At 42.4% G+C, this 27,170-nt stretch overlaps 1 protein-coding gene across 5 annotated transcripts; it reads left to right on the top strand.

Moving 5' to 3' along the window:
- Window positions 1-121: 121 nt before the first annotated feature.
- On the top strand, window positions 122-26,901 carry wnk2 (WNK lysine deficient protein kinase 2). 5 transcript variants are annotated; one of them, XR_008965083.1, is made up of 29 exons: window positions 122-1,619; window positions 4,838-5,010; window positions 5,080-5,300; window positions 6,278-6,435; window positions 6,619-6,707; window positions 7,535-7,754; window positions 7,963-8,224; window positions 8,325-8,701; window positions 11,022-11,162; window positions 13,332-13,370; window positions 13,982-14,143; window positions 14,304-14,699; window positions 14,910-15,176; window positions 15,293-15,333; window positions 15,437-15,599; window positions 15,681-15,797; window positions 17,094-17,264; window positions 17,346-17,397; window positions 17,780-17,974; window positions 18,100-18,956; window positions 19,203-19,260; window positions 19,351-19,418; window positions 20,151-20,734; window positions 20,819-21,069; window positions 21,169-21,381; window positions 24,290-24,321; window positions 24,704-24,748; window positions 25,866-26,077; window positions 26,162-26,275. XR_008965083.1 is itself a non-coding variant. In XM_057362339.1 (29 exons), the coding sequence occupies exons 1-29, from the start codon at window positions 1,017-1,019 to the stop codon at window positions 26,423-26,425; spliced, it is 6,450 nt and encodes a 2,149-aa protein (XP_057218322.1). In that variant the 5' UTR covers window positions 122-1,016; the 3' UTR covers window positions 26,426-26,901. The 5 variants fall into 5 exon arrangements, 4 of the variants coding, with proteins under 4 accessions (XP_057218322.1, XP_057218321.1, XP_057218323.1 ...); XM_057362339.1 differs by having other exon boundaries at window positions 24,290-24,340; window positions 26,162-26,901; XM_057362338.1 differs by having other exon boundaries at window positions 24,290-24,364; window positions 26,162-26,901.
- The last annotated feature ends 269 nt before the right edge of the window (window positions 26,902-27,170 follow it).

Genomic DNA, 27,170 nt, shown 5'->3' with positions numbered 1-27,170 from the left:
AATATATCTGCCGGTATCTCTCTCTCTCTCTCTCTCTCTCTCTCTCTCTCTCTCTCTCTCTCTCTCTCTCTCTATATATATATATATATGTGTGTGTGCAATGAGTGCAGCGATGCGCCCTGTTCCGTCCTTCAACCGAGCTTTCGGTCACGTCACGTAAGGGCTTGGGCGGACCCGGCGGTCCATGGGGCCCGTGACGACCTGCGCAAAGGAAGATAAGGGTGCCGCCTAAAAACAGCTTTTATTGGACACACATCGTTGCTAGGCGCTGCATGATGTTCGCTTTACAAGTGCACGAAACTCAGTGTGAAAGCCTGCGCAACTGTCACATAAGGAGCGCGGAACCTTTGGGGAGGAGGTGTATTATCCGAGAGGAGGAAAGCGATGCCGCAGTGAGCAAATAATCTGATCAACGCTTCGGCGCAGGATTTTATGTCGTTTACAGACGTTGACATGTATTGACCGAGGGTTTATAAACCGACACGCGGCTTTCTGGTGAAAGTGGAGGTTTTATGAGAGGTAACGCATTATTTCATTTAAAATTCAGTGCGGGCCATCCTGAGCGATTTTAGCAGGAGACAGCTGCGCACTTCGCACTTTTATGACGGATTAGACAGCATGACAACCTTTGTCAGCTCCCCAACATGGTGAGTTAGAAAGAAATGTTGACAACGACTTGACTCTGGACACATCATATTTATTACACAGCTAATGAAGTGCATTTGACGAATGGATTTGTGATGGTAATGTACAATGCGCTGGAGTTTAAGCAGCTTGCCTCGTGCTTGAAATTGGAGATGCTCTTGCGCATTTCGTACTTCTAGTTTTTTTCTTTGGACTAACCTTTATACGAATGGCATCAGAATTGCCTTTAGCTATTATATGTTAAAGAGTTTTGCTGTCATTAAATGATGCCAAACTGCGTCAGTACAAACTGGCGTTGCAGGTGCGTCGATTCAAGGAGGACCATGGACACGGCTGAATGTCACGGATAAGTGTCCTGAAATTCACGGATCATGGAAAACCTGACTGGATCAGGTTCTGAACAGCAGCCTCCGGGCCTCCCCTCCAAAAAGACAGCGATTTATGAAAATGGTCACGAACATTCCACTCAAGTGGACCCCGCAGCTACAGCACACCGAGGGGCCAGCGATCCTACCGCATACCCCCTATCGGATTACCGGGGTCTGGTTCGGCAGAGGTTTATACGCAGAAGTTTGTGGTTCTCCGAGTCGGAGGATCAAGAACTCGACGCTTCGGAGTGCGACAGCAGCAGCAGTCCGATCAAAAACGCGCATCCGCGGAGCCCACGTATCCAAAGGAGCGCGAACGCGGAGAGTCAAGTCGAACAAAGGCAAGATGTAAACGAGAACTTCTGCAGAGAGCCAGAGGCCAGCGAGGCACAGCAAAAGCAAGATGCTGAACTGGACAGGAGTGTGGGGAAGGCTGGAAGCGACGAGAACGACAATGAAGAGGATGCCGGGATGAAGGCGGTATCCACCTCTCCAGGTGGACGCTTTCTGAAGTTTGATATAGAGCTGGGCAGAGGGTCCTTCAAAACGGTCTATAAGGGTCTTGACACCGAGACTTGGGTGGAGGTGGCCTGGTGTGAACTTCAGGTAAGAAAAATGCATCTACCACATATATATGCGTGTTTCATTTGAGCCACAACTTCAATTTGTTGAATTATTGCACTTATAGGGACAGGACTCTATGGACTCTTCAACTAGTTTGTTTCCTTAAAGAAAGACCTGAGGTGTATTTCAAATCATCGTTTAACATAACAAAAAGAAAACAAATCTCCTTAATTGATATACTACTGTATATAGGCCTAGCCTACTTGCTGTTGTGTGACCTACATAATTTGTTGGTCTCGGCCAGGCCCTGAATCTGTACTGTGTCCATGATCTACAAGTAGCCTACTGTAAATGTTAATCCTCTGCGTAATGTATCACTGGTTATCGAATTAAGTCTTTATATTTAAGCTTTCTGATCGGTTGTTTTATCATTCAGAAATGTTTCTGATCCCATCATTTGACGTGGCCTCTTCCCATCATCATTTACTGTAAAGCAGAGGCTGAATCGCCAAAATTATTTCTACCGATTCAAGATCTCTGACAGTATATCGGATTTCTCATGTTTAATGTTGTTGCCGCGGGCTCTAGAATCATTTGAGGAATGGGACAATTTTAAACAAAATCCAAATGCTAAGGAATTAAAATTTTCACAGAGAGTGATTTTGCTCTCAGCTTTTACTCTTTTGAAATGTCTCTTATGCACAACTGCCTGTTCTATTTAGTGTGCATAAGGAATATAACATTTATATTTGGACAGTTAAATGTTATTCCTGTTTGCTTGGAAATCATTGGCAGTACAACAACTGCAATGCAAATATCAAATGGTTTATTATTTACAATCAGTGTTTACTTCAAATGAATTTGTCATTTAGAAACGTCTGTCTGGTATAGACACAAACACAGAGCTGCATTGCAAATCCTTAAAGGATCAGTCCCTCCTGCACTGGAGGTCATGTGATTGAGTCTGGTCATGTGATCTTATACCTGCTGAAATGATGCAACAGTGCAAGTTCCCTTAGTTACGTTATCTTACATTTGTTATGTACAGTATCATAGCTCTGATCTTCATTTTGTACAGGTGTAAACCAGAAACCACCACACATCTACCTCGCATCTTTGTGACTAGCCATGACTAGGCAGTTATGATTCCTGGAGTCCAGTCTGCATGACGGTTATCTTTTGATTTTTATTTAAATTTGATACATTGGGGTACATGGAGGCCATTTTGATTTAGATTTATCCTGCTTAATGATTGTTAGGATCACACGAAAGAGAGCATATAGATGCCTACCTACTTACTGTACGGTTAGGCATTTGTGCTTAGAGGATTCAGCGAGCTAAAAAATGCTGACAAAGCATCCCAAATCTGCAACGAGGAGAGAGAGAGAGCAAGGAAAACAGAGAGATGCAGGTCAGCCGAGGCAAAGAAGGCAGTGTACAAGGAACTATTGCTTCCCTCGCATCAAACAAAAGCTCTCTGGAGACAGATATTCCTCCTCGGACTGTTTCATACCGTAGATCACCCATCCTGCATTTCCCTCAGACAGCCCTGACCAAATCAGTGTTTTCAGTTATAAGTCTTTAGTTATCTTTGATGGAGTCTATTGGCGAAACCCATAGTGCCACGCCCTGAGCAATAACCTTTATAGAAGTTCCTTAAAAAAATCACCATCTCGGTGTTTGTATTAAAAATAATAATAATAGAAATGCAATGATACTTAAATAAAGGATGGGTATAGTATTTAAACCAATTAGGATATTATAGGACTAGAGTACTGTTCCTGTTTATGTATAAGACATTTCCTGTGTGATGAATAAAAAGTGTCTATCTGTCTAATAGAAAAATGTACGTTTTTGCATATGGTCAGTGTGCTTTACGAATCAAGATTCAAGGTATTTATGCTGATATGTACTTTGGTACAATGAAATCATTTTAATTATTTTGTTTTTCCCCAAAAGAAGATGGGGTAGAAGGGTAATCTATCAAACAATAAATGTCAAAGACTGAAAAGAATACACAATAAAGGGCAAACTAAGAAAAATACTAAATATAAACAGCACACAATAGCCAAATGTAGCGGTGGTTTAAGTCATTAGCTTAAGTCAGAACTAGGCCTTAGTCTTATCAGGAAATTTAAGTAGTTTTACCAAACATGCCTTACTAAAAACATTACGTGTGTGCATTTTGAGACGACACAAAGCAACGATGTATTTTAAGATATGGCAGTGCAAGTTGTCACGGTTTGGACAGCGCTAGCATTTAGTTTAATCTAGGACTAGTCTTGTCCCTGTCCCGGAAACCGCCCCTATACGAATGCATTTTAAAACAGGGGGCAAAAACAGGAAAATTACAGGAAAAAAGAAAAATGTGAAAAGCAGTATCAACACCATATATCAACAGCAGAAAAAAATATATTTAAGTCAGACTCAGATTTGGCAGGACGGTTCTTTTCTATCTAATCTTTCACTCGGTAGTATTTTTGCTCATCATCTTTGTAAAAAGCGTCCAAATTATAATCAACGTCTACGATTTAGATCATCTGTAAATTTGATGGCAGATTAGGAATAAATGTAAGGAGATTTCGGCGTGTCATGGAGTTCATGTGAGGTTTTAGGTAGCGCAGTGTGGGTGTGAATCTCAGAGGTTTTATTGGGCCGATCGTTTGGTCCTCAGGGACAGAGATGATACAGATATCCCCCGTCAGCGTTTAGTAGATTTAACAGCAGAAGCAAAGCAGATGCCAAGATATTGATTTGGTCAGAGCTCTCTGATCATAGTAACACAACTCAACATGGACAAGCAACAACTCTGTCTGTAATGGCTTTGCGTTTCCACTTTGCTGTTGTGCCTCTACAATATGTTACATTTTGTACACAAGATTTCTATTTGGTTTATCTGACACATCCTAACAAAGAATGAAAGAGTGAGTCATTTTATTTAATTCAGTGTTTTGTTTTAATATGTTTTTTCTCCATTGTGCTTCATATCAAAGAGCTCCAAAATGTGAATCGCATTTGTCTGCATATGTTTCCTCTCACGCTGCCTCAATTTGCTTTGACAATGGAAGTTTGTATTTGTTTTTATCTCTATTTTTTTGCATGATCAAAATCATATTGTTTTTACAATATTCTGCCCACCTCCACATGGCCACCCAAAAAACAAAAGTAGCTTAGTGCTAAGTGTCTTAGCAATTGCCTGGACCACCATTTCTTCCACTGGTCATTTCTTTTTCTTTCTTTCCTCTTCAATGTTACCTCAGGATCGAAAGCTGTCCAAAGCAGAGCGTCAGAGGTTTAAAGAGGAGGCGGAGATGCTGAAGGGCCTCCAGCATCCGAACATCGTGCGCTTCTACGACTTCTGGGAATCTCCTCTTAAAGGAAAGAAGTGCATCGTTTTAGTCACCGAACTGATGACGTCTGGAACATTAAAGACGTGAGTCACAGACAACACGCAACAATACACAAATGACTTCCCTTAACCCTGAATCATTTTTGTTTGCAGCTATCTGAAGCGCTTCAAGGTAATGAAGCCAAAGGTTTTGCGGAGCTGGTGCAGACAGATTTTGAAAGGTCTTCACTTCCTCCATACGAGGACCCCTCCCATCATCCACCGGGACCTGAAGTGCGACAACATCTTCATCACTGGCCCTACAGGCTCAGTCAAGATTGGAGATCTCGGCCTGGCAACACTGAAGAGAACTTCCTTTGCCAAGAGTGTTATAGGTGACCATTTTGATATATTTCACTTTTATGAACACACTGCAAAAAATGACTTTCTTACTTAGTGTGTTTGTCTTGTTTTCCAGTACAAATGTTTAAAAATTCTTGAATCAAGATGCATTTTCTTGATAAGCAAAAGAAATTAAGTCTTCTTTTTAGACAAAAAATACTACATTTCAGTGAATTTGTGCTTAAAACAAGCAAGACAAATCTGCCAATGGGGTAAGAAAAATAATCTTGAATTTAGTGACTAAGAAAAAGGTAAGGTTAATTCAAGATTTTTGCTTGTTTTAAGCACAAATTCAGTATTTTTTGTCTAAAAACAAGACTCATTTTCTTAGGTAATTTTGCTCATCAAGAAAATGCATTTGTACTGGAAAACAAGACAAAAATACTAAGTAAGAAAGTCATATTTTGCACTGCATGGAGTATACGCTGTAAAAAAAACGTAATTTTACAGAATGTTACTGTTATTTTTTAACAGATTTTTCACGAATAATGTCCAAAAACCTTTTTTTAACAGATTTTTCACGAATAATGTCCAAAAACCTTTTTTTAACAGATTTTTCACGAATAATGTCCAAAAACCTTTTTTTAACAGATTTTTCACATTTTTGAAATACAGTAAAAAGTGTTAAAATACCGGAAAATACTGCAAATTTACAAGAAAACGTAATTTTATGGGAAAAACGTTTTATTTAGCTGTATATTTCTGGCGCCTCATCTGCTGGAAAATTTAGATTGTTTTTGCAGTAATTTTTTTAACAGTCTTCGTTTGAAATACAGTCAAAAACCGTCAAATTACAGAGAAAGACCACAAATTTACAAGAAAACAGTGGAAAAGTCTTACAGAATGGCACCCCAGCTGCCAGAAAATTTAGACTTTTTTACAGTTTAGCTTTATAGTAGAATGTATAGCTTGTGGTATTTTAAGCAAGTTTTAATCATTTTTGATTTTTTTCTAACACTTTCTCTTTCAGGAACTCCAGAGTTTATGGCCCCTGAGATGTATGAAGAACATTACGACGAAGCCGTGGATGTGTATGCGTTCGGCATGTGTATGTTGGAAATGGCAACATCTGAGTATCCGTATTCAGAATGCCAGAACGCCGCACAAATCTACCGCAAAGTCACCAGCGTAAGTCAAAACAAACAAGAGATTTTTGTGGTTCCAGATTGAGCTTTTGTTGAAGATGTGATAGTAAGATTATTTCTGTGCGTTTATCATACAATGATGTTTTGTAAATCCCATTAATCCCTAATGTCCTTTTCAATGAGTGTTTGTGTGTGTGTTGGATTGTGTGTGTGATTTATCGCACAGGGAGTAAAGCCAGCTAGTTTCACCAAGGTTAGCGTGCCAGAAATCAAAGAAATCATTGGAGAGTGTATACGCCATCGATGGGAGGAAAGGTGAGTTTATCGGCTGAACAACTTCAGGTCACATGAGCGTAAAGGTCAAAGGCCTCTGCTCCTGTCACACGCAGCACATGTAGTTTGAGCACAAAGCTTTTCCTGGAAGTCTGTGAGTTTATTTAACCAATAACCTTTACAGTAAATTCCCTTAGCAGTAACATGATCTCTGAGAGAACAAAGAGAAGATTAAATGCTAATCCGTTGTTAAACCTGACATCACGCACCACCATATATGGAATGTCATATACCGTTTCCGGGTCCAAACGCTCAGTAAGATGCTATAGGCAAACAACAAAAAAATGCTAATATACGCTCATGGTGAGCTATAAAACCCACATGGCCAGTCGTCAATTTATTTTTCATAATTTATTCAAATATTGATGTTGGAGATTCCATGAGCCTGGTAACTGTAGTGTATGCTTTGAGTTAATACATGTTACGCTTAAATATGCAATATGAGTAAACAGTGCTTGGAGCCCAAAAAGGTATTCCTTACGTCACCACTTAACAACCGAATAACATCTTTCCTCAAGACATTCTTCCTTGGTTGTTCGATGTGTTTGTCCATGCTTGCATCTCCATGCATGGACTGTCAATCAGTCAAATATCTCACAACATAATCTGCACACCAAAGCACTTGAATTTTAATGTCTTTTTTCTAATTCATTTGTTGTCTTATTTTTTATGATTATAATTCCATCAAAAATGGTCCTGTCCTAAAAGCTGTCCTTGGGTGATTGGTTGTCTTGTTTTTCTCGACATGAAAAAAAAAGTTCTTAGTTAAACATTTTAAAAGGTCCAACCAGCTCTGTCTTCTCTAACAGATACTCCATCAAGGATTTACTGAACCATGCGTTCTTCGCAGAAGACACGGGTGTGCGAGTAGAGCTGGCTGAAGAGGACGATGGCAAGAAGTCTCCCATTGCTCTGAGGCTTTGGGTTGAAGACGCCAAGAAACTCAAGGGGAAGTATAAAGACAGCGGTGCTATCGAATTCACCTTTGACCTGGAAACAGAAGTCTCGGAAACAGTTGCCCAGGAGATGGTAAACAAAATGTGTCCAAAGATTATAGAAATTCGAAAACGCGAAAGTGCCACCTTCCAGTTAAAACAACCAACCATCAAACATTAAAGACTGACGGTTCTTCTATCCACATTTGATATATGCATTTCTATGCATGTATATATTTAACCCAACCTGTTTTAATCAAATACATCTATGTAAAAACTTTTCAATGGTTTATTCACTGCAGGTAGATTCTGGCTTCTTTTTGGAGAGCGATGTGAAGATTGTCAGCAAGTCTATCCGGGACCGTGTGGCTCTCATAAAATGGAGACGGCAGAGAATCGTCTCGGGCAGCGATGGACAAACGGACAAGAGCGCAACCAAAACAGAGAAGCAGAATCTCCTTCAGGTGCCCTCCACACCAGCGGGCGGACCGGAAATAGAGGAGCTGCAGAGTGAACCCATCAGTCTGGTCTGCAGGGGCCCGGCCAGTGCGACTACAGCTACACGTGAGGACAAACGTTTCCTTTTTAATAAATACCAGGTTCAGATACTGTATGAATTGAATCTGTAATTTGTAATGCACTTCATGTGTCCCAACAATTGTAGCGGACAGCAGTGCAGGCTCAACGATGGTAACAGGCCAAGATAATACTTCCCAGCAGTCTCTTTCCGAGCCTATCTCCACCGCCCAAAGGATCGTAAGCCCTCCAACACAGCTCCTGGCCCAACAGCCATCTGCTGCACACCAACAACAACCTGTTGTACAAATGCACCAAGGGCTCCCGCAACAAACCATAGGCCAGCTACTCCAAGGGACCCAACAACAGCCAAGCCCCCACCAGCTCCAGGGAATCCAGCAACATCCCGGTGCTCCCTTGCAGCAAATGGCACAAGCACACATGCCCGGTTTAATGCCTCAAGGACCCCATCAGCTACAGCAAACTTCAGTACACCTGCACCAAACCTCCTACCAGCAGACACCTGTAAGTTTCATGTTTTTAACTACAGAAAAACCAAACAAAACCACCAGATCAATAGAGGGTATGCATTGACGTCACATTCCCACGTGAACACCTTGGGACACGCCCTCTTGACTGCCAAGTTCCCTTGAGTGGTAAAACACTCAGCAAAATGGCTGCTTTCAATAGGAGAAGCAAAGAAACCGGGACTAAAACAATTAACTAAAAGCAATTATTTGCTGAAATTAAAAGCAGTTGAACTCCTCGGTGATCCTTATGACTTACAAAGGAACCAGGTGTCCTTGGATGCACGGAATTGCGTTTCCTGATATTGTAAGCAGCCAGTGTTTTGCCACTCAAGGGAGTGTCTTTGGCATGGTCGCGTAGGAAAGTGACGTCACATGCATACCCTCTATATCTTAAAGAGATTCTTTCTTTTATTCACCCTTGTTTTGTTCAAAACATGTATGACTCTTTCTTCTGTGGAGCACAAAAGGTCAATGGGAGCCTATGTTGTTTGGTCGCGAACGTTTATCAAAATATCTTCTCTTGTGTACTGCAGAAAAAAAGAAACTTATTTTGAAGTATCCCTTGAAGAGACGGTTCACCCAAAAATGAAAATTCTGTCATCATTTACTCACCTTTGTTACATATCTGTGTACATATCGTTGTTGTGATGAAAGATATTTGTAAGAATGCTTGTAACCAAACCACCATTGGCCACCATTGACTACCATAGTAGGAAAAATGACAATGGTATTCAAAAGTGCCCCAGAACTGTTTGCTTTCCTACATTCTTTTGTGTTAAACAGAACAAAGAAATTTTTCTTACTATGGTAGTCAATGGTGGCCAAAAGCTGTCTGGTTATAAGCATTCTTACAAATACCTTTCTCTGTGTTCATCAGAACAAAGACATTTATATAGATTTATAACAACTTTGGTTGAGTAAATTAAGACGCAATTTTCATTTTCGGATGAACTGTCCCTTTAAGTCCCATTCCTTTCCTCCCATAGGACCAAGGTCATTTGTTATGACGACTGTCTAAAATGTTTTTTCTCAAATTTTGGCTGAATGTGCAGCGATATGCCAGTGTTTCCTGCGGCTCGCTGCTTTCTGAAAGCATGCCGGGGACCAGACGTTGCAGCGCTTCAATCATCGACTCACTACGGAAGAGAACTGACCTGCAGGATTTCTTAGAAGGGCTGCGTCAGACTTATAGCCGTAACAATCCTGAAGCAAGTGCCTCCACAGGGCCGTTATCATTTATGAAAGATGAACAGGAAACAAATGATGTTCCTAAAACTGAGAGTGTACAATCAGGGCAGATGAATTATCATTCTACGTCTCCTGCGAAGTCATTCAGAAGGAACTCAGAAGTCCATCCACATTACTGCCAGGCTTGTGTGGCACTGTTGCTGGGTGTAAAGTCAGGAGGGTTTTTGGGTCGCATTCCTTCACCGTCTACCTCTCCTGTTTCCTCCCCGAAACCATCATTCCTGGCTCATCCGGATTCAAGCTCACGTACACACGAACTGCTAAACGCCGCGCAAAACACATCTCTGTCCTCTGTTCCCGAAAGCAGCCCCAGTTCAATACCAGTTCAGATCACCCCTCCCTCTCCAGTCCACAAAAGCCAAACCACGCCATCACCTCACTACATATTTACACCATCACCAGTCCACACATCACCAAGACACATGTCCATATCACCCTCTCCAGTTGCACATGGTTCACATTCTCCTAGTTTAAGAGACAGTTCCGATTTGTCTCACCTCCATCGCTGTCTCCATCATATCATCAGTCGTCGAACCAGCTCCCCCGTGCTGATGGACCACATAGATGCCATACGTCAGGCCCGAAGCACAAGCTCTTTGTGTGTCCCTCTATCACATCAGGATATGCACATGGGCTCTTTCTGTGTCAAGGAAAGGGAATCTGGACAAGGTCTTGTGGTAGGTGACGTGAAGTAGAGTAGCTATGATCCCGGAGAAGAAATCTAGTATTTTAGTTCTGCTTACCCGTAGCGAATAAGAAATGGGACTGTTTCAGAGAGACTTCTGAAGGAAGCTGTCTCTTGAAAGGTTATTAGAGGATGCCACCGCGAGCTGACAGTACAATAAATGACTGCTGCCGCAAAGCTGCTTATTATCCCTGTCACCCCGTATGCGCTTCCTCTCAGAGCGTCATCCCCTGTGTGTGGAGAAAATCGCTGCTGTGATGTTTTTCTCCCCATAAATACCTAATAATTGACCTGTCACATCACAGCATGTGCTGTTGGAAGAACCGTCCACCCAATATCTCGAAGGCTGTCAGCTGTTAAAAGGCATATTTGTGTTTTTCAGCCTTCTGCACAAATGGTTTCATCTAAGACGGTCTCCGCTCCAGCGACTCCTGTGCCACAAGCTCGCCTGAATCAACAGAGCGTTCCTGCTGCCAACCTCGTAACACAGCAAAACCAGACCGCCGTACCACTAACACAGGAGGTAAGAGTGTTGGACAGGTATTTTAGACTTGTCTTTTTAAAGAAGATGTAGGTTCATATTTTTTACCGTCTACTGTACAGTATACAGTATATGTGGATGGGACACCATGCCTGTGTGCAGTGGTGGAAATGGCCGAGCTCCACTGGGGGGACTTTACTTGGGACATGTACAGCCGTGGAAAAAAATTAGGAGACAAAAATGATTGACAATTTTTCTTAATTTACTATTTAATTCAATTTATTTATATAGCGCTTTTCACAATGTGCATTGTTCCAATATCTAATGAATAAATAAATAAATGCAGTCTCCCGGTGAGCAAGCCAACACTGCACTGCTGTGGCGAGGAACCCAAACTCCAATGATGAATAAATGGAGAAAAAAAACCTTGGGAGAAACCAGGCTCAGCCGGGAGGGCCAGATCTCCTCTTACGTGTCATAGCTGCACTCAGTGACCCCGACCAAAAGCCTCCCGAGCAAATGTCCACGAAGAACAGGGAGAGCCCACCAGCCGCGACCCAGGAAGCCCCACCCGCCGAAACCGTGCAGGTCCAACCCGGTCCCATTCCAAGATCGACACCAGACAACAGAGGAACAACCAGGGAAAAATAGTAATGGCATAATTAACTTTATTCCTCTGTTGTCCGACATCGACCACAAAACAAGACCAACCAGACCAGACCCACACAGTCCCAACAAATGAAACGCCCCGAACCACAACCAACAAGCCCCCCCACTCCCAACAACACCCACCCAGCTACCTCCAATCAAAGTCACTGAGTGCAGCTATAACTTCAAACTGCTGTCATGTGATGTAAGTTTAGCATTAAATACCAAGTATTGTAAATTTAGCATTAATGTGACAAGTAGTCCGTCTTTGCTCTTGGTTGGGGATGGAATTATCTGAGTTGGGATGGTCAGATGGTCGCTTTTCTCTTGGGTGGTGATGGAATTGCCTGAGATGGAGCTGGGATGGTCAGTCAGTCTGCAGGCTCTCGCAGGAGGAGGGCGCGGGATTTTCCGATGTAGCTGGCGTAATCTCTAGTTGAGGATGGGCATATGACGTTCATCTGGGCCTGGCGGAATCTCTCCCTACCTCGGGATGGGCAGAAAGAGAATAATTAGCGTAGCTGCTGTTCATTAGCTATGTATTAAGTGAAAGCTTGGCTGAAGAGATGTGTCTTTAATCTAGATTTAAATTGGGAGAGTGTGTCTGACCCTCGAATAGTATCGGGAAGGCTATTCCAGAGTTTAGGTGCTACGTATGAGAAAGCTCCGCCCCCTTTGGTGGATTTAGTTATTCTAGGTGTTATCAAAAGTCTGGAGTTTTGAGATCTTAGAGAGCGTGATGGGTTGTAGTGTGGTAGAAGCTCTGTTATGTAGGTAGGGGCTAAACCGTTTAAGGCTTTATAAGTGATTAAAAGAACTTTAAAGTCAATATTTACTATATACTGTATTTATACTGTAGGTATGTGTTTAGGTAAAATTATCTTTTTTTTGTGAACTACTAACAATATTTCTATATTTCAAGTAAAAATCTTGTTTCTATTTGCATTTATTTGCAGAAAATGAAAACTGGAGAAAGTCAAAATAACAGAAAAGATGCTCTGTATTTTTTCAGACCTCAAACACTGCAAAGAAAATAAGTTCATATTCACTTTTTAAGCAATACCACTGTCATATTTTTTACACGTGTCTAAGAGAAGTTAAAAATTGTTTTGTTATGTTATAACCTGGATTTTGATCACAGTTTTCATGTGTCTTGTCATGCTGTCAGTCTTTCACATTGCTGTTGGATGACTTTATGTCAATTGATTTTGAAGAAATTCAACAGACACTGGACTGGAATGGCCACAATGCATCTAAAAATGCTGATTAAAAGAAAATTTGGAAAGTTCTCTTATTTTTTCCATGGCTCTATTTTATATCTTTAAACCATAAATGCTGAAAATTCCACTATTTACAGTATATGTATCAGTGTTTATGTATTTGCATAGTTTGGCTTTAAAATCAACAAAGATAGAAATCTTTTACATTTCAAACTGGAATCTTTACTCATTGAACATAGTCCCCCCCGAGTTCCCCCCATGTCCAGCGCTGCCTGTGTGCTAGCAAAGTGTAAGTTTGATAGTTTAATATAGTTTTTTGTCCTTGTGTTTGTATTTCTCTCAGTTTCATCTCTATTTCCATCCCGAAGCTTTCCCACCTCAGGTAGACACGATCTGATAAACCTTCTGACAATATCTCATACCTCTTCTGCAAGTTTTAGTTTCAGAGATAATGCTTTTCAATCATGTGCTAATATCCAGGGTTGCCAAGTCTGCATATAAAATCCAGCCCAATGACATATCAAAACTAGCCCAGTGACCCAAACTCGAAATATTTCACTCACATAACTAAAATACATATTTTACAGTCACTGCTTTATACAATTTGTATTTATGTATTTATACAAATTACTGTATAGTAGTAATAATATAAGTACAGTATAAATATAAATTAATAACATGTTAATAACTTACCTTAAGAATGACAGCTGATCATCCACCTTTACTCCGGCGTGATAAAAAACAACCTGCACATAGTTTTAAAATGTTTGCGGGATAACAATGGACCTGGCAACCCTGCTAATATCAAATGATGAGTAAAAATCTGCTAAAATAAATCATGACATAATCAAATTCCTACAATTCAGAAAGGTTATTTACATAAGTATTTTTAAATGTATTTGGAGATTTAAAAAAAATGTGATTTAGGGATGTTCTCCTAAACATAGTTCTACATTGTAATATCAGTTTTTATATGCATTTTGTCTTTTCCAGACTTTTCAGCCCCTCGTGCCGGCACATTCAGACGCTTCATCTATTCCACAGCATCTTTTACAATCTGCGTCTTCGGTCCTCAGTGTAAGCACTCTGCCTCCACAGCCACGGCTGAATGTTCAGACGGCTGCGCTTCTCCAGCCCCTGCAGATCACCACACAGGTCAGTTCATGCCATTGAAAACGTGTAGGCTTACACAACACCTTTTCTAAAATATCGCATCAAATCTACTCTTTAGCGAGACTGAAATTCGTTCTTCTGCATGCAAATGTTTCGCCTCTGGCTGTTTACTTTCTTTTCTATCCCGCTCTTGATTCTTTAGTTTCCTTCGACCTATACTCTTTTGCCAGAAGGGGGCGCACCGGCAGGGACAGAGCCAGTCTCTTTCTCCTCAGCCTCTTATTCTTCTCCCTACCCTACATATGCTCCTCCCGTCTCCCCTTACTATTCACTGAGCCCCATCACAGCTCATCTTCCAGTGGTACCCATGCACAACGTACCCTGCGTGCTAGGAGCGGGTACACCCGTGTCCACCCCTCTGAATGTGCCCGCCTCTGTACCTCTGCTTGCTATGGCCCTGTCCCCACCCACAGTTCCCCCCGAGCAAATGTACTCCCCCATCCCACCACAAGAAGGCGCTCTTTTCCTAACCCAGCCCTCCTTGTCCCTCCCTCAGCAAGACCCATCAATTCCTGAATTCCCTGTGGCTGTGGTTGAGGTAATGCTGTGGTTTCCTTCCTGCTACATGCAAGGATTGATTTTTATATAAATTAAAAGAATTATAAACAATTATTTTGAGAGGGGCAGTGTACTGGCACATCGATCAAGATTGGTCCAGTAGTGCGTTGCCATAGCAATTAATGATGTGGAATATTTCATATTTTTGAAAGAGACGTATAGTTGAAACAAACTGAAACTTTTTTAACAGGAGTACGGTCACCACGAGCATCCCCAGGTTCTGGCCTCAGCGCACATGATTCTGTCTCGGATTCAGTCTCCTCCACAGGACGGGCAGTTAGAGGTGAGGTTTACCACCATCCAAACTGAGACCATGGAGCCCCCTGTTGGCATACAGATGGGATGTGCTGTTCCTGAGATCACCGGCATGCCCGCTACCACTCAACAAATATCTGACGCTGCATCAGTCCCTGTTCCCCCTGCACTAGCACCCATCCAAATTCAAGCCAACGCTGAGGTAAGTGCCAGTTACTAACACTAGACTGCGACATCCATAAATATGATCATAATATACAGTATATTAATCAAGTTGTAACTATAATGTATATTAAAATTGTTTTTTTTTCATTCCAGGCACCTGTATCAATTCCACTTCATAGTTATGTAATAGACAGGTGTGTAGTTTTTCTCGATCCTCCATCTCAAATTATTTCCTAGTGTATATTCTACACTGCACTAGTATATACTTACACTAGCATGCACTTATATTTTGTGAAGCTTAAATCAAGATGCAGGGTCTGGTAAAGAGATGAGTGACACCTACGAAGGGCCTGGCGGTGGAGCAAAGGGTGACGGCAAACCCAGAAAACACCACCGCAAATCTACTCGCACACGCTCGCGCCAAGAAAAAATAAACAAGCCGAAGCTAAACATGCTAAATGTGAGAACTCAAATCTGAATTTTTGCTGTTTGTTGTGCAATCACGTCTTAATGCTTACTCGTCCTTATTTCATCCTCTCAGGTTAGTAATACGGGCGACAAAATGGTTGAATGCCAACTGGAGACTCACAATCATAAAATGGTGACCTTCAAATTTGATCTAGATGGGGACGCACCTGAAGAAATAGCCACTTATATGGTGAGATTAAAGTTGACATTTAAAGTACATTGAGACACGATATGGCGGCACTTAAAAAGTAAAATTGCGAGTTTGTAAAGTGATGATATAAGTTATTGTTTCAAGTGGCCGTAACTCAGACAGTTTCTGCACATCTCATGTTAATCGTACTCTTAAAACATCCATAGAGTCTTTAGTTTGATCACATTTATTAAAGACAGATACAGCTGTACGATTATTTCTGAAAACATACGATGCGTGCGGGGGTGGGGAGGGAGGGCGGAACTGAAGCATGTGCGCACCCATTGCCAACAAAACACAGACATATGACTTAGTTTCACTGACTGCGTGCGGTTCATGTCCGGCATCTTTTACCTGCGCCATCGGTTTCAAACAATCTCCAAATCCAGTGTTATATCCACCGTTTATATAACATCCATCAGTGAAATGCCGTGTACAAACAAACACACCTCAACTTCTCTCACTATCGCAAGAGTAACGAGCTGCACCTGCAGGCTCACCGCGCAGCCAATCTTGATGCAGCACAGCCAATCGCGACGGTAAGCGGGTCTTCCTATCGCTCGTTGGTTGACGCGTGGACGAGCTATTTCTTTCGCCTTGCCATGGGCGTGCTTTTCCGGGAGAATTGCCCAATAATGGAATAAGAAAAGTTGTCACGTAACGGTTTTTCATGTTTGAAAAAAACTTTCCGAAACCTAAACGAACCTTGGGGGAGTGTATCGAGCACAGAAATACTACGTAATACATCCAACTCGTTTTTTGACAAGTTGACCATGTCAAGCATGAGAAGACAGCACGTTTAACATTGTAAAGAAGTCAGAATGCATGAAACACCATTGCACATCCCCTTTAAAGGTCCAATGCGTTGATTGGAGGATCAATTGACAGAAATGCAGTATAATACACATAACTATGTCTTCAGAGGTGTATAAAGACCTTACGTAATGAAGCCTTGTGTTTTTATTACCTTAAAATGAGCTATTTCTATCTACGTACACCGCGGGGCCCGTTACATGAAATTCGCCATGATATTTCTACAGTAGCCCTAAACGGACAAACTGCTCTGCAGAGCGCGTTTCGTAAATACGTTACGGCAAAGAAGCGAAAATGTTACAACATCTTAGTCCTCTGTCAACCACCGTAGTGCTCCGAAAGGGAGGGGGAGCAGTGGAGTGAGCTGTTGGTTGCAATTTGCAACCTCACCACTAGATACCGCTACATTTTATACACTGGACTTTTAAACCAAAGAGCCATTATAAATGACCTCTTATATTTTTTATTACAATAATATCTCAGGTGGAGAATGGTTTCATTCTACCAATAGAAAAGGAGATATTTATAGACCAGCTGAAAGACATCGTGGACAAGGCAGAGGACATTTTGAGCGAGGAAATGGATGGGGAGAAGACATCTGAACTTGGGAAAAGTCATTTGCAAGGACAAACCCCTGGAGATACAGGAGGAGAGGTAATGCAGAAAGGCACATCACGTGCATGAGAAAATATTACACGAGTGGATATGTGGACATTTTTGTGTGTTGTTCTCCAGGGAATGATGAGACAGCAACCCGGAGCTCCTCAGCCAGTTTATCAACAAAATGGTAAACTCACTTCTATAAATCCCATGTTTAAAAATACACACGCTTAAAGGGATAGTTATAGCAAAAATGAAAATGCTTTCATCATTTTCTCACCCTCGTGCCATTCCAAATCTGTTTGACTTCTGCAGACAATAAAAGTTTGTTGGTAAGCCAACAACATTGGCCCCCATGGACTTCCATTGTATGGACACAAAACCACTGAGACATTTCTCAAAATATCTTCTTTAGGGTTCCACGGTAGAAAGAGTCACATGCCGGTTTTGAACACCATGAGAGTGAATAAATGATGACAGAATTTTTATCTTTGGGCAAACTATCCCTTCATGAATGTATAGATCTGTTTTTCTGGATGAATGGCTGATGTTTTCTGCCGTTTGCTCAGTTTTGCACACAGGTAAGAGATGGTTCATCATCTGTCCTGTGGAAGAGGCACCTGCTGTCAGTCATGAGGCATCCTCAGACGGGGGCCCGTCCACACAATCTACAATAACGGATGGAACGGCCACTGCTCAGCAGGGCGAGAGCGCCTCAGCCCAGCGGCCAGAACCCAGCACAGGATCTGCTTCGGCATCCATGGGTAATGTCAGATTATACCAATTTGTATATCGAGACACTTGGTATAAAATATACAGATTATAAGGAAATGTAGATGGAAGGAATACGTTTTATCGTGTATTGATTCGTTGTTTATCCTCCACACAGATTCAGAAGCCTGTGCCACAGCGCCCCCATCTGGAGGAAGTGATCCTTATGGGGTTTGGAGCCCTCTGTCTATGACCACTACAGACCCTCTTTCCTTAGCTCCCCTCTCCCAAACTCCCCCTGTCCCCCAAGCGCCCGCAATGCCAGTGCAGACCGCTACCTATTCAGAGGAGGGGCCAAATATAGGCTCCGCCCACCTCAGTGCCCAACGCTCCCAACGGTGCCTGGATCCCCACAGCTCTCTTTTTGTGGACGACACCCAGAGTGCCAGATTAAGCTCCGTGTCCCCCATGCACACCGCTCAGCAGATGGCCGAGGTTGCATGTGCCGTCTCCATGGTGGAGGAAGTACCCTGCTGCCCCCTGGTCATGCCACTGTCCCTCGAAGTGAACAGCGGGGCACAGCGGTCGTCTTCTGCGATACCCCCTCCACCATCGCAGGACGCCACATCTGCTCGCGAACACCTCCACTCCATCACGTCGAGTCGAATCGAGCGTGCCCCGCAGCCTGTGGTGCTGCAGCAGCCCGTGCCCGCTGTGGCCGGTGCCAAGGCACCTTCCCTGCCCCAAAGCCCCGCCCCTTCACAGCATCACTTTATCCCTGGGGAATCGGACGGAGAGGGGCGTGGCAGAGGAGGGTTTGTTGACAGCACCATCAAGACATTGGATGAGAAGCTGAGGAATTTACTGTATCAAGAATACGCCCCCATGTACCCATCTGGGAGCGCTGCTGAGACTCCAGGATCCGGCACGGAGTATATCCAGTCGCCATCGGGACCAGAGAGTGCAGTGGGAGGGTCGGGAAACAGCACACCCAGTCTTATGGGAGAGGGACGATTTAGAGCAGGAGAACAGCTGGTAAGTTTAAAGGTAAAGTTGCTTCTATGGAACACAAAAGAAGATATTTGGAGAAATGTCTGTCTGAGTGGTTTTGTGTCCGTAAAATGGAATTCAATGTCGTTTGGTTACCACCGTTCTTCAAAATATCTTTTTTTGTGTTCTGCAGAAGAAAGAAAGTCACACAGGTTTGGAATGATTAAACTTTTTTTATTTTTGGGTGAACTATACCTTTAATAATGAGGCTGTGTCTACTTTTGCTTTTAGCCACAGATACCTGAGCGTGTGGACAGTTTAAGTGCTCTCAGTGACTCTGCTGTTGGAGGTATGACAGGAGCTCTTTATATAATTTCATGAGAATCACTCTTTATCTGCAAAACAGCGGTTAGTTATATATTACACATTTTTTTAACAGTTACTGTGTCAAGAAGACATGTGATGCCACACTCCACATCCTGCTCTGGATCCAGAAGTCGATTTAAAGTACATCGTTCATTTATCATAGGGGTGTAGTGATACTCTCAGCTCACAGTTCTATATGATACTGAGTTCGTGATTTTGATAGTACCATGATAACTAACAACATCTAAAAAACAAATCTTAATTTAAATTTAGACAAATTGTTTTGTTAAAAACAATGTGGGTTTAATTATTTAATTTCTGTATGAAAATTGGTCTTACACTGAAAAATGAACTTTGAACATAAAATTAAATTTAAGAGAGACATCCAACATCATGTATGTTGACACAGGTCACATGTTGGCAGCTCAACCATTAGGTTTAAATTTCCTATTTAATTTCCTGTTTGGTTTCAAATAAAAACAAACAAACCAAATCTTAAATCTTTAAGGACAATCTTATTTTTTTGTATCATGATGTCATATCACAGTATATCATTACACCCCTACTTTTTAATCATATAATTAGCGTAATCTGAATATAATATTAATAATAATAATTATTTTATTTTATTACTATAATATTAATTTAATAATAAAAGTGATTATTACACTAAATATATAATAGTTATTAATTAATAATATGTGTTAGTTCATTGGCATGTTAATGCCTGTTGCTTCCAAATTGCCATTGTAAAGATAATTAAATGTTTACTTTTTAAAAATGGTTTATTATTTTTGATACAATTACAAACTAGTCATTGTGATGTTCCATATCTTGATTTTGTGTCCTATTGATTTGCTCTCATTGATTCAGATGATGCCGGGCACCATAGACATTCTGTCGGGTCAAGGGCATAAACAGCGTAGCTTGAGCAGCACAGCGTCTCCAGCGCACCCTGGAGGCTATTTGGGAGAATGCGCCATGTACGAAGAGCCAGAGATTTCAGCCACCACCGTCGGGCGTTTCTCAGTGGTGAGCACAGAGGACGAGGTGACACGCAGGAAACAGAGCAGCAGATATTCCGCCCCACCTGACTTTTATTTAGACGCCCCACCTCCCCTGACCAAAAGAGACTCCCTGCCGAGGGCACAGACCTCGATCTCAGCCGACGTCACCGTTCACGCCCGCTTCATGTCATCTGACTCTGGGGCCGACAGCAGCCCTGCCAAAATGGCACCCACGACGCCCTCCCGCCATGGACGATCCGAAAGGAGAGGAAGTGACCTCATGAAAAGAGCAGTGGCGTTTCTGAGACGCTCGGGACGCAGTAGCAGCGTGCAGAGCTCTGATTCGCCGAGCAGAAAGGGGGGCGTGTACGGATCCTACGTCAGCAGTGACAATGACTCGGAAATGGAGGATTCAGACGTAAAGAGGGAAGTTCAGAGACTGAGAGAAAAGTAAGTGTGGCTTTGTCTTAAAGACACAAAAGTTGAAATGGTAATATTAAATGGAATTCTCTTACTTGCCCTGTGTGTACTCAGGCATATGAAGGAGGTTTCAGAACTGGAGGCACACCAAAGAGAAGAAATTGAGCTGCTGTATATCAGACTGGGAAAACCACCACCGCCAGGTCTTTACATCTCGTCCACAGCGCCCCCTCCTGGACGCAAACGCAGAACCAGCAAGCACAAACTGAAAGCTGGCAAACTGCTCAGTCCGCTTGTACAACAGCTGAGAAACGTGGCATCTAAAACCAGCGATGGCAGCAAAACCAATGATTTAACAAAAACTGGTCAGAATTTGGTAGCTTTGGATCTGGAGTAATAAAATAATGACCAAGAAAGTCCTCAATACCATCTACTTAATAACAAGTCATTTTTCTTATTGTCAGCCGAAGCTTCCCTGAGCCTGAATGGTTCTCCCGCCAAAGCTCCTAATGTATGTGACGGCCGGGGTCATACCGGGACGGGGACTCTGCCCTCTTCTGTATCCGAGCCGGTTCAGACCCAACAGCCCTGCTCTCTGAAAGGATCTCTGTCCTCTGACAACATCTACTCCGGTCCGCAGGGTGAAGGGTCGAGGCCACGCTGCCTGCCCGCTCAAGGTGACTTTCATTCTTATATTTCCCAGCATGCACGTTGAGGCTGTCAGTAGAATATTCATGTGTTTGATTTCATGTGATGCTGCACAGACCGTATGACACTGAGGTGGAATGAGAGCATTTTGCTCATGAATCGCTATTGCTTTTCTTTAATGTTATATACTGATCGGTCTGCATAGCGCCTCATGATGACTGATTCACTGCTTTAAGTCAATATCAACTGATCAGTACCTGATAATGATAATGAGAAAAGATAATGATCTGATAAAATTGGCTTTATTGAATGAAAATATTTGTTAACGTAACTGTGAACTCAATTATGGGTTAGAGAATAGAGGACTTATATGTCACAGTCCTGCCCTCTTGTTTCTGAGTTTCTAGTCATGTGGCAGGATCGGGACGGAGCCCTTAGGTTTTATGTGAGAAAGCCATGAGTTGTTTACGTTTTTACTTCTCATGTGCTTTCTCGTGTCTCGTCATTGGCCCTGCCCCTCTCGTTTCCTGTATTGCTTCCCTGCCGTGTCTTATGTTTCTCACCTGCCCTGTGTAATTATCCCTCGTTTGTCTTTCCTATAAATGCCCTCATGTTTCTTTGTCCTGTGCTCGTGGATTGTATTGTATTCCTGTACGTGTCCCGTGTGCCTTGTAGCTTGTACCTTGTGCTTGTGAGTATTTACCTTGTCTTGTTGGCTTTTGGTTTTCCTTCCCCTGCCCCTAGACGTTGTGTCGTGTTTTGTTTAGTTTTGTTTTGCCCCACCGAGGGAAGTGTTTTGTTTCTAGTTTTTGTATTTTAGTTCGTTCCTGTTGTTGACACCCCCTCGTGGGTATTTCCTTTGTTTGTTTATTGTAAAGAATAAAATATTTCTGTTAACCCCTTCACCACCGCCTCCCTGCACTTGGGTTCTTCCACGCCGATCGTGACAGTATCCACGAGCCATCACTGAACCCACTGAACCCTCTCCACACCCTCCACCTCGTCCGGTGCGGCCGGCGTCCAGTCCGGTGCGGTGCGGCCGGCGTCCAGTCCGGTGCAGCCGGCGTCCAGTCCGGTGCGGCCGGCGTCCAGTCCGGTGCGGCCGGCACCCAGTCCGGTGCAGCCGGCACCCAGTCTGGTGCAGCCGGCTTCCCAGCCGGTGATCCAGCCGGCTTACCAGCCGGTGATCCAGCCGGTGATCCAGCCGGCGTCCAGTCCGGTGCAGCCGGCGTCCAGTCCGGTGTCCAGTCCGGTTTCCAGTCCAGTGTCCAGTCCGGTGCAGCCGGGATCCAGCCCGGTGCAGCCGAGATCCAGTCCGGTGTCCAGTCCTATGTCCGTTCCGGTGTCCGTTCCGGTGTCCAGTCCGGTGTCCAGTCCGGTGTCCTGTCCTGTCCAGCCGGTGCAGCAGCCGGCCTTCCAGCCGGTGCAGCAGCCGGTCTTTCAGCCAGTCTTTCAGCCAGCCTTCCAGCTGGCGTCAAGCCCTGTCCAGCCGGCCTTTCAGCCGGCCTTCCAGCCGGTGACTCTGCCGGCCTTCCAGCCGGCGCCTAACCTTGTCCCCCCCAGGACTTCCCCCCCTAAGTCCCCCAGGACTCCGCGCCCTCGAGCGCAGCCGGGGATTAAGACTGTCCCACCCTGTCCTAACCCTTTTGGACTGCCCCCCATGAACCCTTGTCTGTCCCCACCCCCCCTCCCATGTCTGTTGTTTTTGTTGTCTCACCCCAGCCCCGTTATCATTTTGTCATGTTTACCGTTGGTTATGTTGTCTATATGTATTTGGATCGTGTCTGTCACCCAGTCTGTCAGGTCTTGTTTGTCAACCCCTTGGTGAACACCTGGGGGTGTTCATTAAGGGGGGGGGCTCTGTCACGGTCCTGCCCTCTTGTTTCTGAGTTTCTAGTCGTGTGGCAGGATCGGGACAGAGCCCTTAGGTTTTATGTGAGAAAGCCATGAGTTGTTTATGTTTTTACTTCTCATGTGCTTTCTCGTGTCTCGTCATTGGCCCCGCTCCTCTCGTTTCCTGTATTGCTTCCCTGCCGTGTCTTATGTTTCTCACCTGCCCTGTGTAATTATCCCTCGTTTGTCTTTCCTATAAATGCCCTCATGTTTCTTTGTCCTGTGCTCGTGGATTGCATTGTATTCCTGTACGTGTCCCGTGTGCCTTGTAGCTTGTACCTTGTGCTTGTGAGTATTTACCTTGTCTTGTTGGCTTTTGGTTTTCCTTCCCCTGCCCCTAGACGTTGTGTCGTGTTTTGTTTTGTTTCGCCCCACCGAGGGAAGTGTTTTGTTTCTAGTTTTTGTATTTTAGTTCGTTCCTGTTGTTGACACCCCCTCGTGGGTATTTCCTTTGTTTGTTTATTGTAAAGAATAAAATATTTCTGTTAACCCCTTCACCACCACCTCCCTGCACTTGGGTTCTTCCACGCCGATCGTGACATTATATTTATATTTTTACTTATACTAACGATTTAATACTTTTAATAATTAATTTATGAAAATAATTATATTCATTTTACATGTACACGAATAATTATTAATCATATGTATTGTAATTATTATTAATAATTATGTTTATATTAGTACTTTCATTCATTTATTTATATTTAATAAAATGCGTATGAATGAAAGGATTCTTAAAATTTAGAATATATCAGTATTGAAAGGTTATATCACATTGAAAGGTTGTATTTGTTAACATTAGTTTGTGTAAATAATATATTTAAAAATATATATTTGTTAATATAAATAAAATATTTATATTAATATTTTAGTTTCTTTTTTTTAGTAGAAGTTAAGTAAACTCAGCGTTGCTACAGTCTTTGATATTTACAGGCTGAGTTAAACGTTATGAATCTATTAAAACTCTTTCTGTTTATATACTGGATGTTTGAGTATTTCATATCAAGCTCAAGTCTCCTATTCTTTCTTCTCTATCTGCAGGTTGGCCACCTTCTCCACAGGCGTCTGCGCAGGTCACCTATAAATCCAGCAGTAAACCACGGGCTCGATTCCTCAGTGGGCCTGTTTCTCTATCCATCTGTTTGTATCTCTCTCCTTTCCACCATTACCCGTCTCATAACTCTGGAGCCCTGCTCTGTCTCTCTTTTACTTTCAATACTTTCCTTATTGTGTTGCTCATCAATATGAATTCCCCTTTCATTCCGTCAATTCACCTTTGGTCATCTATCTGTGAACAACACTCTGAATTTAACCTTTCTTTTGTAATGTTTTATCAGTTTAACTTTTAATAGCTCCGCTCTAATGTATCTTAGTGTTAGATAATATTTTCACCTTTTATATATTTGAACAAAAGCCTGTTCACTGTCAAAGACTAATTGTACTTTCTTTCTGTAGGGTCGACACTTAAACGCTTGTGTCTGGGCAAAGAACGTGCCAGCAGTAAGTATCTCCATTTTTCAGTTCTTTAGACTTTTAAAATATTAATTTTGTTCCTTCTTAATAACATTGGACCTCAAACCTACACAATTCAAATACATGAATTTATATTGTTGCTGTCGGACTGAAAGCTTGTATGATTTTTTCAAAAATCATTCCTGTTGGTCAACCTTCATGTTTGTATGTAGGTTTTGCAAATATTTAACCGGTAAAAAGCAGTATAAAAAGCTTGTCAACTTTGACAACACGGTGTTTTAAATTATTTTAAAAATGCTGTTTTTTCCAATTTCTGTGAAGTGGTCATTTTGGAGATACAAGCTTTCAGTTCGACAGCGATGATATGCTATATGTCACATGTTGTAAACGTTGTCGCTACATAACATTAGCCTTTACATTTAATTTCAGAATGATAAGATTCAATATATAAGTTTAATCATTGCCTATCCTTGACGTCTGGGTGCCCTAAGCAAACCTTTGTAGTGGCCCTTGTCATAGTTAAATTTAGATAAACATAACTGTAAACTATAAGAAATAAAAAATGATAAATCATTTAACACACTTAAATGAATAAAAACTGAAAGACAAAAAACTGACAGTAGTGAAATACACAGCAATATTAATATAGCAATATTACATATTATTTGACAGTTTATTGTAATAAATATCAAAAATCTAAAAGGTGTGCATTATCGCTGACACCCACATGAACACTGTACAGCTTGTTTTGTGACTGTAAGTCATTCACTTTAAATCCTATTGAAGTTATATTAATATGTAGCCTATGTAACTTTGGAGACGGCCCCTAAATTCAGACTATCGAACGTGACGTCAAACCAACTTTATGCCAGTAGATAAATACTGAATTTGTAAACCTGTACTTGCATAATTTGGCAAAACTAAAAGTAATTAAATAAAGTAAGTACTAAAAAGGAAATTTCCAAATGATTCCTTTAAAGTTGAATCCGCAAAATAAAAAAATAGCGTCTTGTTTACATTAGTGTTTTTGATTCGCTACTCAAAGGGGCCCCCTGGTGGTGCAGAGGCCCTACGCAACCTGCGTAGTCTGCGTATAGGATGGATCGGCTCTGAGTTTAATAGAACTTATTTACACGTTTCACAGGATCTGGAACTCCATCAGGTGCCTCCCCGATGCCTCCTAGATCCACTCCCCCGCCTCACCAGCCCATGGGTCTCGCTCAAGCACAGGCGAACAACAGTAACAATAAAACAAATGCTTTCACGCAACCCCTCGACGGACGGCTGAATAACCGGACAGAAGATGCGAGGTCTCCCTCATGCTCCTCACGCTCCCGGATCTGGAGCGCTGTAGAGGTGATGTCATGAACACACTCCCATCTGACTTCTGGCTTTTCTGGCTTGATAGTTTGCTAGACAAAATGTGGATTTTTCTTTCAGGATTCATGGCCTACAGAAAGAAGGAGCGTTTCCCAGCTGCCTCTGGGGAGATTCTCATGGCCACGGATAGATTCTCATACCGTCACAGTTACGGCTGACGCTTTCATGGTGCCTGATAACCCGTACCGGAAACTTTTAGAAATGGACCGCTGGCCAATAACGAAAAACAATGAAATCTTTGCTTTCCCCGCCGTGCATTCGCCTCCGTGGACAGCACCTTCCTCTCCCAGTGAGCTTCCTGGTTCTAGATCTAAGAACATGTAGCTTTCCATCGGTCTCCTGACACTTCTCACACTGACGCCAAAATATTCAAATCGTTTCTTTTAAATGCTTTTCAGTGCGCAAATCTGTTGCAGTCGCTAGCATGTAGTTGTTTACAATGCACAATATGTAGTAATCTCACATGAAGGTGTAAATATACAGTCGGCCAGTTAATTTAGGCATTTGTGGTGAATCATTTATGTAAATTCAGTATTCTTGTACATATTCATATAGCCTATGTAGCACTGACTTTTAGCGTAGGCTATGTACAGAACGTATATTTTTCATCGGAACCTGTTTAGCTTGCTTGTGTTTGCACAGGATCGACTCCCTCAATACCTTGAGCTGTACACAAATGTAAATGCAATACGTTCAAATGCCCTTGAGTTTGTGCAGATGTGTACAGTATAGGCACTGTTTATATACTGTAAATATAAACTCTGTCTGTGGATGCGCATAAATCGAATATGAGTTATCGATTGAGATTTAAAGTGTGTAAGTGTGAACTGATTTGTTGCTCGGAGAGATGAACACAAACATAACGTGATTGTATATTTTTTTTATCATGCCGGCAGCGATCACTGATTTCACACGGCATGCTTGTAAAGTAACAAACACTTGCACTGGGAAACAAAGGAGAACTGACTGTACATTTAAAATGACTACAATAGTGCCTGGGTTGTACTGAGTATCTCAGTGTTGAAGAGTTAAAAATGTCTGCTTTTGTTTTTTATAATCTGTTAGCGTT

The sequence above is a fragment of the Triplophysa rosa genome, linkage group LG20, assembly GCF_024868665.1.
Source record: "Triplophysa rosa linkage group LG20, Trosa_1v2, whole genome shotgun sequence".
In the NCBI taxonomy this organism is placed as follows: Eukaryota; Metazoa; Chordata; class Actinopteri; order Cypriniformes; family Nemacheilidae; genus Triplophysa; species Triplophysa rosa.
Note: the sequence above shows the minus strand (reverse complement) of the source record. Positions and strands in the feature narration are given on the sequence as shown.

Coding starts and splice junctions, on each gene's coding strand:
- wnk2 (XM_057362336.1), top strand. CDS start 1,017: ATGGAAAACCTGACTGGATCAGGTTCTGAACAGCAGCCTCCGGGCCTC. Junction 11,163..13,331: donor CCGTACCACTAACACAGGAG/GTAAGAGTGTTG, acceptor TATTTCTCTCAG/TTTCATCTCTATTTCCATCC. Junction 15,798..17,093: donor AAGAAATAGCCACTTATATG/GTGAGATTAAAG, acceptor ATAATATCTCAG/GTGGAGAATGGTTTCATTCT.